The sequence below is a fragment of the Helobdella robusta genome (genome assembly GCF_000326865.2).
Source record: "Helobdella robusta unplaced genomic scaffold HELROscaffold_61, whole genome shotgun sequence".
In the NCBI taxonomy this organism is placed as follows: Eukaryota; Metazoa; Annelida; class Clitellata; order Rhynchobdellida; family Glossiphoniidae; genus Helobdella; species Helobdella robusta.
The window spans coordinates 297,873-310,658 of record NW_008705338.1 but is presented as its reverse complement, the minus strand read 5'-3'; the positions used below and the strand labels follow the sequence as shown (position 1 = coordinate 310,658).

The 12,786-nt window shown below is 31.9% G+C and overlaps 2 protein-coding genes across 2 annotated transcripts; one reads left to right on the top strand and one right to left on the bottom strand.

Annotated features, from left to right (window-relative positions):
* Positions 1-222: 222 nt before the first annotated feature.
* HELRODRAFT_180354 (hypothetical protein) lies at positions 223-4,807 on the top strand (the record flags this gene model as incomplete). The annotated part of the gene is made up of 5 exons (XM_009029669.1): positions 223-276; positions 425-511; positions 997-1,129; positions 4,171-4,544; positions 4,649-4,807. The coding sequence occupies 5 exons, from the start codon at positions 223-225 to the stop codon at positions 4,805-4,807; spliced, it is 807 nt and encodes a 268-aa protein (XP_009027917.1).
* A 1,648-nt stretch (positions 4,808-6,455) lies between these two features.
* Positions 6,456-12,240, bottom strand: HELRODRAFT_180353 (hypothetical protein; the record flags this gene model as incomplete). The annotated part of the gene is made up of 6 exons (XM_009029668.1): positions 6,456-6,540; positions 8,616-8,834; positions 10,503-10,635; positions 11,412-11,594; positions 11,752-11,868; positions 12,237-12,240. The coding sequence occupies 6 exons, from the start codon at positions 12,238-12,240 to the stop codon at positions 6,456-6,458; spliced, it is 741 nt and encodes a 246-aa protein (XP_009027916.1).
* Between the last annotated feature and the right edge of the window lie 546 nt (positions 12,241-12,786).

Below are 12,786 nucleotides of genomic sequence, written 5' to 3'. Positions count from 1 at the left end.
GATTGTTATCAGATTTGAGATCTAATACACCGTCATCCCGGTGTCCACGCAAAGCAAAATTTTGTCTTCCACAAAGTTTAATAGTTTCAATAATAGTGTTAAGCAATTTTATATTTTGCTCTATTTTTGTGGAAAGAGCGGAGTTTGATAACTAAAACATTAGTTTTATTTTTAATCAAACTCAAAAACATTTCTGATTTTTCTATAGCCTTTCATGAAAAGATGTCGCTTGATGACAGCGACATTGATCTAAAGCTGATTTATAACGATTTAAAGGTGATATAACTAATACTCCGACTAAGCCACTTGATGGATAAAGTACACAAAACCTACAGAATGCTCCTTTTTTCAAATCAGAATAAGAAAGCCAGGAAAACTCTTGAAACCAATGGTAACACAAATCGAAGTTTATAATTCTCGTCAGGTTTCCATGGATGCTTCTAAAGATCATATCTTAAATCATTCGAAATGCTTGGGATTTCTGCAGTTGCATATTGTCCAATATCTAAAGGTAAGGTATTGTTTTCTTTGAAAAACTCTGGCATGAATAACCAGTTTTGTCTGAAACATCAGTCATGTCATTGTTTAAATATAATGTAAGGCCTTCTTCCAAGACATCAGCCCAAAGACGCTATATCGTTTAACATCGAATATGTGACCACTCGTCGGAGGACTAACGTCGCTGTATCGCTGGTTTTATTATTCGATAGTGCATTCTAATATCCACATTAGCTTTGATATATAACATTTATCCATTTTATTTACATTTCATTTCTTCTATTTTTTCTAGTCTTTATTATTGCAGCTCTGGCATACGCAGAACCACTTACAATGCACAGAAAACAAAGGGACAAATTATTTGTGAATGATTGTTTGGAAATCTGTCGTAGGGACATATCCACCCAAACAATTATTTTACATATCTAATCAAACTTCCTATTAATTAATTAATTAATTAATTAAATATAATTAAACATTATGCTTATACATATTAAGACAAGAGTGGGCAGGGCGTGGGCGTCCCGCAAGGCCTTGTTCGTCACAAAAGGAGCCCCAAATCTTAAAAAAATTCTCCACCGGGTCGAAAAAATTTGCAATTTAAGTACTTATGCGGCCCTCACAGCAAAAAGTTTACCAACCTCTGTATTAAGACATCAAAACAATATGAAAACATATCAGACAGAAGAGGAAAGAAAAAATGCCATTATAATTGCTAATAACTGTTTGCACATGACAAAATCATAACTGAATAACTTTAATAATCATAGTAATCCGGTTTTTGGGAATTTTTTTATAAATACATAGGTATTCATATTTTACATCAATTTTAGAGAGAACAAAGTGATCGAATTAAATGAATTATTTTTAAGTTAACTAGATTAATTAATTTGTTAACCCCGGATACGATTATTGAAGATTGAATGTCCAGTAGCCCGGATTTTGGGATTTTTTTAAAATACATAGGTATTCAAATTCTTCGTGAACTGTAAAAAGGAAAAAGTGAGCTGTTTAAAGGAATATTTTTAAAATAATAAATTGTTAACCCTGGAAACGGTTTTTTGAAAATTGAGTATCTGGTAGTCTGGGTTTTCGGGATTTTTTTTTCAAAAGCTCAAAGATATTTATATTCTACGTCAATTTTAAAGAAGAAAAAATGATCGCATTAAGGGAAGTATTTTTAAATTAATTAAATTAATTAATTTGTTAACCCCGAAACGGTTTTTTGAAGATTGAACATCCGGTAGCCCGGATTTTTGGGATTTTTTTTAGAAATACATAAGTATATATATTCTACCCCTTTTGAAACATGCTATTGTAATCCCACTTCTAAAAAGATCAAATTTGGACAACGTTTTATCAAACTACCGTCCTATCTCTAATCTTTCATTCATTTCTAAAGTCATTGAACGAGTTGTTATCAAAGAATTGTTACAGCATTAAAAATAAACTATTTGTTACCAAAGAACCAATCTGGCCATCGCCAATATTTTTCCACAGAAACTGCACTCATGGATATTTTCTCCCAGTTGTTCTCTTCAATTGACAGCCAATGCGTTTCTTTTTTGTTATTACTTGATATGAGTGCTGCATTTGATTGTGTCGATCATGCTTGTCTCATGTATAAACTCTCCACAAATTTTTTTCTCTCTGATTCAGTCTTATCATGGTTCTCTTCCTATCTTTTAGGCCGCACCCAGCAGGTTTCTTACAACTACACTCTCTCTGACGTAAGCAAACTATCTTTTGGTGCTCCCCAGGAATCTGTGTTTGGACCTCTGTTGTTTTTTATGTACGCTGCTGATGTTTTTGATATCATTCAAAAATATGAGTTCAGCTCCCATGTCTTTGCTGATGATATTCAGTTATTGGTATCTTGTCCTGTTGATTCGATTGATACTTTTCTGAATATACTGATTGATTGTCTTATCAAAATTAGCTCTTAAATGAGTATAAATCAGTTAAAGCTAAATCAATCTAAAACACAAAAATTACCGGTTGGTTCATTGGCAGCAGCTGTCAAAGGTCAAAATTTCATCAATTTGTATTGGCAATGACATCATTGAATTTTCCACATCTGTCCGTAGTCTTGGAGTTGTTATTGACTCAAACCTAAAGATGGATTTACATATTAATAATTTAGTGAGGGTCTGCTCCAACCAACTGCGTTTATTACGCAATGTCAAAAAATCACTAAACACGTCTGTTCTTCAAAGTCTGATTTCCTCTTTCGTTTTTTCCAGACTGGACTATTGCAATAGTCTTTTTTATGGTGTCACCAAAAGGTCTTTTTCAAAGCTTTAGTCAATACAGAATCGTGCGGCCAAGCTGGTTTTGGGTGGTTCGTGGTTCGATCATGTTACGCCTATTTTGAATAAGTTCCACTGGTTGAGGGTTGAAAAACGTGTTTTCTTCAAGTTAGCAGTTTTGATGTTTAAACGTGTCAATAATGCAGCACCTCCCTATCTTATTGATAGATTGAAATCATACAAATCTCATTTTTCAAAATATTCCTTCCGATCAACCAAGCGCAATTTATTTTTTATCCCGACTACAAAATTAGCGACGGGTTCCCGCAACTTTGGATACATAGGTATATATATTCTACGTCAACTGTGGGAAGGAAAAAATGATCGATTTAAGAGAAGTATTTTTAAATTAATTAATTAATTAATTTGTTTGGCCCGGAAACGGTTTTTGAAAATTGAGTATCCGGTAGCCCTGATTATCCGGATTTTTTTTCTCAGAAATATATAGGTATTTATATTTTACGTCAACTGTAGAATGAAAAAAGTGATCGAATTAAGGGAAGTATTTTTAAATTAATTAATTTTGTTGACTCGGAGAGGGTTTTTTGAAAATTGAGTATCTGGTAGCCCTGATTTTCCAGATTTTTTTAGAAATACCTAGGTGTTCATATACTACGTTAACTGTAATGAAGAAAAAGTGATCGAATTAAGGGAAGTATTTTTAAATTAAATTTTCTTCTGTTAATATTTTACATAGACGTATGTATATATATATATATATATATATATATCGCTTCTGATGCCATTCTGGAGGGGCAAGTCATCAAATACAAATATATATATATACCATATATAAAATATTTATATGTGCGAACTTGTCTATAAGTCTATTATAAATATTTTACTTATATGTCGGTGCGAAAATATACTTAACGTGTGTGCATGTTTACAGCATTTCACATAAATGTCTGAGCGAAAATATACTTAAGCTCTCTCTCTCTTTTCAGCCATGCCTCACTGTGCATACACTTACAGTGGCTTGTAGCAATCTTCAATCCGTTTTTACTTTGATCCACTCGTTACAAATTATTGCTCACATACTCAATCGAATGATTCAATACACACGCCAACAACTGCTTGATTTTCTGCCCGACAAATTCGCCATCAAAAGACCGCTAAGAAAAACTCTTTTCCTCAACAAAATTTGGAACCCAGATCATCACCTACATCAACACTTCTCCTCTTTTTTTCAATCGCAACAGCACTCTACAACAACTTCAACATCAACACCCCCTACCCATCTACCTAGCACAAATTGATCATCAACAATACCAGTAGTAGTTTCATCAACCAGTAAAAGAAGCAACCAACCCAGTAGACGCTCCTCATCTAATCATCCCAATCTCATCAACATCAAACTCAGCCAAAATCACTCCATGTCATCATCCACTTTCCATCTACATTTTAAATGTCACTAGCATTGTCAAGCTACATGCTATTGAGCATTTGAAATGTGATGTATATCATCTCCACCCTGACATCATCATCATTATCACCAAGTCATGGCTTAGGCCAGACCACCCTGATGGTTTGATCGCAATAAATGGCTACACACCATTCAGAAAAGCAGGAGGCATTGTCACTTATTTGAAGACATCCATCTCATCTCAAATTCACATCATTTCGCCTCATGCTATCAATGATGCACCGGAAATCCTTTGTCTCAAATACATTATTGACAGTGAACCATACTTCATCTGCGCCATCTATCATCCACCAATTCATCTATTATACGAAGTCTCTTCTCGATAAACTTTCTAACATTGCGTTGGAGAGCAACTCAAAACTCATCATTGGGGGTGACTTCAATCAACTCGACTATCATTATATCCTTTAAACAGGTCTACACCCTATATTCTGGGTTCCCACTCACCAAAGTCACAACCTTGACAAAATATGGGATTAATTATAGAAATCGAAGTGGGCTTATAGTACTACGACTTGGGCAGAACACCGTGGCCAAACTAGATGAATTTTTTTTAACTAAATTTTTTAATTAATCGACACAAGGTTATTTTTTCAAATGTTATTACTATAAACGTTCAAAATGTATTGTAACAAATAAGTATTTAAGATAGATATTGTATTAAAAAATATTTCAACAATTGAATATTTTCCTAAAATTACTTCCCCCTATTTGCCTCACAATCGGTTTCGGACTAAATCCTCATCAGGTGATATGGCTGCAAGGGGTAAAAATATATAAAGTGTCATGTAGTGATACGTTTAGGATAAACTATCGCACATTGTAATATAGCATATAGTCATAATCAGTCATATGAAGTATTATGTAATGATAAAAACAAGGTAATAATATCGTACACTGTAATATATCGTCACAATCACAGTTATAAGCATAGTCGAAAAAAGGAACATCGAATAAAGTAGCAACTTGAATAATATCATGCAGTATTAGGACTACTGGAATAAAAAATGGTACATTAAATATAGTAATATAGCACATAATCATAAGCAAAATTGAATGATAGGAAACATTGAATACACTCATGTAAATTTAAAAACAGACGCAAACAGTGGTAAATTGAATAATATCATGTAGTCTTATGCAGTGTTAGGACTACTAAAATACATTAAATAAAATTGTAGTATTATCACTAGTGGTATAAAAAAGTACAAAATTAAAATGGGAAACTATTGATATCAAACGCACAATCATCAAAACGAACAACCAAATGTATATAATCCTTCAATGAATATACAGTGCCAAACAGGCATCAGTTGCAGGTATCAAATGCAGGACTACATAGAAGACCAACGATATGTATATAATTATGCAGGCAAAATAAAATGAAATACAAATAAATAAAATGTAGATTAGATGAATGCAGAGTCACATAAAAAATTGCAATTAACAAAAACCGAAAATAAAAAAACATAATATATTAATGATCAAAAAAAAGGTAAAAAACACGAAATGCAAACAAATGTCGAGGGAATTCACATAAAAAATCCTTTTTAAAAATAAAAACATTTAAAACGAAATATAATACATAAAGCCAAAATACGATGTATAAAGAAAATAATGAACATAAATCAACTTACAAACAAGTGCAGAACGCAAACAAGTGTAGAACACAAACACATCTAAATTGAAATCCAAACACTGAGTTAAAAATATATCTAATAATATAGAATATATCTAGTGATGTGAAAATAAACAACGTCCTACATAAAAGGGAAATTTTATATGTAATACCTATGATACATAATGACAAAATATGATAGTTGTGAAAATTATAATGGAACATTAAACAATATTAAACTATCATTGTCTAAAATCTAAACCAAGGGCCGTAGCCTAACATTAAATGGGATTATTTGAACCTTTGCAATGAGGCCAAATGGCGGTTGGTCTATTGTATACAGTTTCATACAGTAAAATTAAATGTAGGGTGTGTGTTGTATATGGGGTGTGTGATATATGCGGGGTGTGTGGTGTAGGTGGTATGAGTACCAACCTACCCTGGAAAGGTTTATGGGCATAATGGGTTAGGGTTAGGGTCAAGGATAGGGTTACCACAAAATTATAAGTTAAGATACCTTAATACGTTTGTTTCAACGACGCTAGCAAAATCAAATTTTCGAGATAAAATCAAGACTTTATTTTATCAAATAAAAACTTTTTATTCAATATAAACATAAATCATCGACGTTTCGCCAGTTAGGCTTCATCAGGATGAGTATATAAATGGGCGAGTGGGTATATTCAGATCTTGTAGGATCAATATCAGGAGGTGTGTTTGTGTGGTTATGTGGTTGAATTACATTATACTGTATTTGTAGACAATGGAATATTAAGTTATCTTATGTGATATGTATGCCCGTTGGGTGTGTATGATCTTATCGATGATAGGATATTAATTAGTGTGTGTATATGTATCTAAATATTATGCATGGTTGAAAATTATGTGTGGTTTGGAATATTATAGAATGTATAATATTTAAATATATACATACATATGCATATACATATATATATATATATATATATATATATATATATATATACAAACATAAAATTAAGAAGAAATAATGAAATTTTAAAATAAAACATGCATAATATATATACAGTAAGTTGTTAGTAATGATGAAGATAAAATTTAATATATTGTAAATAAAATTATTATTGGAGATATTAGTAGTCATGTTTTATTAGGATTGTTTAGGTGATGGCTGTGATTCTTGTTTGTGCGATCGCTTATCGATCGATCGTTAATGAAAGTTTGATGCGAGTGCGTATGCGATGATTATGAGATCGCAAAGTTAATGGTGGGTTGATTTACAAGTTAAAACGCCACATTTCTATCTCTCTCTCTCTCTTTCTCTCTCTCTTTCTGTGTGTGTGTGTGTGTGCGTTATGTTGTAGTTATTCTTGTTTTTAGTGTTTGAATAGGTTTCTGCTGAGGTTTCTTTGTATCCTGCAGGCGTACATTGTTTCTCTCTCATTCCCTATTATATTATTTTTTAACATTATTAATATTATTTTTTCATGAATCGATTTAATGGATGGACAATATGGTCTTACTAATATGAATTTCTCTGTTTATTTGTTCTCTGTGTTGCTATTATTGTTGTTTGGGGGGAATCTTTAGTGTATTGGTTTCAATTCCGCACGTCGTTCGCATATCTTTTTGAACTGTTTCTTCATTTTTTGTATCTTGTATCCCCTCCTTCTTAATTTATTTATTAGTTTGAAGCTGGCCTCTTTGAAGTAGGAAAATTCTGAGAAGATGCTTGCGTATCTGATGAATTGTGAGTGTACAATTGATCTAAATATGTGTGGTGGGTGGAATGAGTGATGGTGTAGGAGATCGAATGTGTTAGTTTTTTTGAAGGGTGATTTGGTGAGGAGGAATGGTGATGTATTAATGTTTTTGTATATTGTTACGTCGAGGAAGTCAATGCTAACGGTGCCGTGTTCAAAGTTCAATTTAATGCCAGCTATTAAATCATTAGCTCTTGCTATTAGTTTTTCTAATACCGTATTCGTACCGTTGAATGCAAAAAATATATCGTCGATGTCTCTATTGTAGTTGACTAGTGCTTGTCTGGTGATTTCTACGGATCTCTGGTTGTGCATGTTCGTATACAAACTTGAAACGTCCGCCGTGACTAGTATCTGCTATTCGTAGGTGAATGTTGTTGATATTTTTCTTACGAATGCGTTTGTGTCTTTGACTACGAATCGTAGATTTTTCAACATGAGCTTCAGTTGTATTTCTACGAATGTTGACAGTGGTTGGTTGATTGAACCAATGTCGCTCACGATGGGTCTTCCTTTGGGTGTGTTTTCCTTTGGGAGTGCTGTAAAAAATTTTTATTTATTATTTTTAAACGTTTATATTTAAGTAGTAAGTTAGTGATTTTGTGTGTGTTGTTGATGGGTTTGGGTATCTTCTTATAGAAATTTACATCATTTAGTTGTATTTCTGCTTCTTTCACATAGTTGTTTCTTTGTAATATCACAAATACGCTTCCTTTGTCAGCTCTTCTTATTATTATGTCGTCATTTTTTTAATTCTAGAAGCGCTTTAAGTTCGAGTTTGTTGATGTTTGATTTGATTATATTAGTTTTTATGAAGTCGTATTTATTATACGCTGTGAATTTATGCTTGAGTTCATTGATTTCTTTGATCGCTGCTTTGCAGTTATTCGTTAGTTTTGATTGTGGCGGGTGCCATTTTGATTTGAAATATTTGCCGTACTCGTTTAAGTATGGTGTTGTGTTGTTCTTCACTTCTTTATTATTGTTAAAAAAAATCTTAAATCTTTATATCCCTAATTAACTTACTAATCCTATCCGTGATTTCAGCCGTTCTTAATTTTTTTGGTGTAGTAACAAATCCTAGGCCTTTGCTGAGGATGTTTGCATGATATTTTGTTATGTTGTGTTGTGATAGGTTGAGGACATTGGTTGTAATGTTACGGGGAGTGTGGAGGATATATCTGCAACCATAGGCTATGTACATAAAAAGTTGCAAGATGGCAGTTGCAAACGACAAAATGCTAATAAGAAAATTGCAATATAAAATATCAATCCAGAAATTATAAGAAAATATTCCAAGATAACATATAAGCCTATTAAAATTTAACCATGTTTAAAATTATAATACACAAAACATTCTAAAATGGCAATTATAAGAAACCGAATGCAAATGAGTAAAATGCAATATAGACATATCAATATTCAAGCGTATTTAAAAATATAATCCAATTAAAACGAGACTTACCTTTACTTGTGAATAGACATATCAATATTCAAGCGTATTTTTAAAAAATTCTATTAAAACAAGACCTATCTTTACTTGTGAATAGTGCGAGATGAATAACTAAATATAACCAGTAAATTTATAAAGTTTAAAACTGTGTTAACGAAATTATATTATTTTTAATGTGCAAAAAAGAGATGAAAGTAATAAAAGAATTACGTATTTAAGATTAAATTATATGTCTAAATATTTAAGTAACAATGCAGGGATTCAGTACAACAATCTAAAATTATAACTGCAAGAAAACTTGTGTTCAAGTAGATAGAATGAAAATAAATTTGGAAAGAGTAAGATAAAATTCATACAGAAGTACAATGTATTTAAAATAAGTATAATGAATGCGTATAAACATAATGAATGCATATAATAATGACCGGTTTACAATTTTTCTATATATGAATTGAATGCATAATACACTCTTTTCAATTAAATAAGTATATGCGTGCAAAACCATGCTCACGTTAATTCTATGCAAGGTAAACACCGTCTACATTAAAAAGCATTGAGATATATAGCCATGCATTCATATAGTCGAAACGCCGAGATATATTGTGATGGTTAAACCAGTTAAATAGTTAAACTGTCCAAATTCCAAACCGTCGAGTTAAATTGTCGTACATTCATATAATTAACCCGTCGGGATATATAGCCATACATTGAAACAGTTATACTATAATGAAAAGCGCTTATTATTATACACATTGATACCTTTATTCATAGTCAAATATCCATACCGATGGTGCTATAGAACAAACATTGTCGGTTTATAAAATTCTAAATCAACATCCTATATAATACAAATTCATACATAAGTTCATATATAAATTTATAATTTGATTCATTTTTAATTTTGTATATATATAAGTTCATACATGAAATTGCACTTAGATTCATTCTTAACTTCGCATGTATATACACTTACAGTCGAACATTCAAATTATTAACATAGAGTTTTACCTAGATTCCAACATACTTTCATTCACAGCTTCATATATATAATTAATGTTGGCTATTCAGAAAAATAAACCCGAAATTCTATTCATTAATTTAACCATAAAATTAATAACCCTACATATATTTATACGAATATCCTCCCTCATAATACATATTACCAGATTAACAAATTAAGCCCAATTTCATTTAAAATCCCATTTACTCTTAAAAGTACCTTAATCATAAAAGACCTTAATTATACCATAGTGAGACCCAATTAACATTTTCAGTACCTTAATTAATATTTAAAAAGCATTCTCTCCAACGTTTTCTCTCCCTGGTTTATAAACTTAACTGAGCTTTTTATGTCGTTCTTTCTAATGAATTTAATAAGATTCTCCTTAAACTGCTGTAAGCCATTAGAATGTGGCAAATCATGGCTATTGTCCCCATATAAATTTGTGCCACTAACCCAAAATTGTCCATCCTCCTGGGAGGGGCCCTTGCTTCGTTTCCCATTTCCCAAGCATTATTATAGAACTCCAACACTCTGTGTCTTTCGATAACCTCTCTCAGCATCTTCCGCATAAGTTTATATGGGTACCCTCTTGATTTCAGCGTGTTTATCAATAGATTAGAGATACAAAAAAAATTCTCCAGGTTGCTGGATGATCTAAAATATCACAAGAATTGTGACTTCAGGATATAACGAATTAACATCACCTGTCATCATGATGTCATCCTGGTTGACTTTTTTGTACTTGATGGTATCAACTAACTGTTTGGAATATTTTAAGCAGTTTTTTAGATTGTTACTAAGGTCGTTGAAATAAAATTCAATAAAAGCTGCTGTTTTCGAGATGTCGGTGTCGATATCCGAAATAATCGGCCTCCCCGGTAGGCATCTTGGGTTCCTCATTTCTCCATGGGCTTATGTATTTTGGGCAATATGTAAAACTTCCGAAAGCCACAATTCAACGATGGTAGGAGGTGGTCCCTGGTGTGGTTCAACATCTCCTCCGTATGCAGTATTAATTTTACGAGCAATGTATCTGATGTTTTTGTCTCTCAAGTTAGATCAATTTTTGTTATAGTATCTGGCGTCGTTTAATTGCGCAGTAGCTTCCATGTCATATTCCCCCGTGTTCAAAATAACTATTGCATTTTCTTTATCAGCCTTTCTAGGAACTTTAAGATAAAAGGGTCTTGTTCAAAAATCTTCAGTTTATTTACATTTTTGTTACAGTGGTTTGCTGAAACAGATCTTTCTCACTGTATTTAACTTTTTTATATTTATTAATTCGTTTATTGATAACATTAGTTATAAATTTATTGTAATCAAAATTTGTAGTGTGACTATAATTAAAATTAAATTTAATACCTTTGTTTAGTATGTTGCTAGTATCCTCATCCAGAACCAAGTTCACGACGTTTACATAAGGGTTCTCAATCATTGAGTGCCATGGCTTAATGTTGGTTTTTTTAAGGGCCGGATTCGATTCGTTTTTTGATGTCTGGGTCTTTGGCATGGCTCCCATATCATCCGTATTGTGTATCCCCGTTGCTTTATTACTTTAAGAATTTGTCTTAAAATGCTACTGAGCGTCTAGAACCGGGGTTGAAGCGGTCCCGACTTCCATCTGTCCCGTACAATCATTGGCAATGATCTCCATCTCTCTTTGATCCCGTATATACCTATCCATCTGTTCCGCATCACTCACCGGATTTTGCCTCCTCCTCACTATCTCTCTTTCTTCCATATAAAGTTACCAAATATTTTGGTCTTATGTTGGTGGTTTTTTCTTGCTCAAATTTGGATTGATTAGATTTGAGTTTTCCTGATTTTGTGGTAAATTGTTACAAGTTTCTGTTAATGATTAAGTAACATTGACGAAATAGCTGTTGAAAGCGCTACGTTTTTTCGTTTTATCTTTGACTACTAAATTATTAACTTAGACTTTGATGATGTTTATTTGATTTAGTTTTTTATTAAGTATATTATTTATTATATTCCATTTACTTTAGCGTCATTTTTAGAATCTAAAAATTTATTTTTGAAATATTGATGTTCAACATACCTTTTGTAGTTTGTGAAGCTATTTATAAATTTTTTTCATATATTAAAGTTAATTATGGTGGAGTTGACGATGTATTTTGCAAACAATTTATTCTGTTGCTGTGATATGTTTAAAATTTCTTCACTAACCCATGATTATTTGTTTTTGCGCTTGCAGGATCGCAAAGAAGGTCTTATTGATTATATTATATAGAAGTGAACAGGCAGTTACTATATCGTTTTCATTTATAACATGAGTCCAGTTGATGGAAGAAAGATAAAGTTTAATTTTATTAATATTACTAATTGATAAATTCAATGTTAGGGGTTTGGTTGACAAATTAGAACAATGTGAAGTCGTAATAACTGGAAAATGGTCGGAGAGATACGATATATTTAAGCCACTATTAGAGACATCAGAAGAATTCATAAAAATGTTATCAATGTATTAGAAATGGGAGTGACTCTTGTTGGAGCAACAATTAATGGAACAAAGTCATATGACAAAAGTAAATTTTGAAATGATGTAGTGTTTGGCGAATTTAATTTTTATAGATTTACATTGAAGTCCCAAACAAGATACGTTTGATGATTCTGCCTACATGCGTTGTGGACAATTTCTAATTTATTCAAGAAAATATCAAATTTGTATTAGGAGGTGGATATAGGGCAATCACTTTTAAAAACTTATAATTGTAAC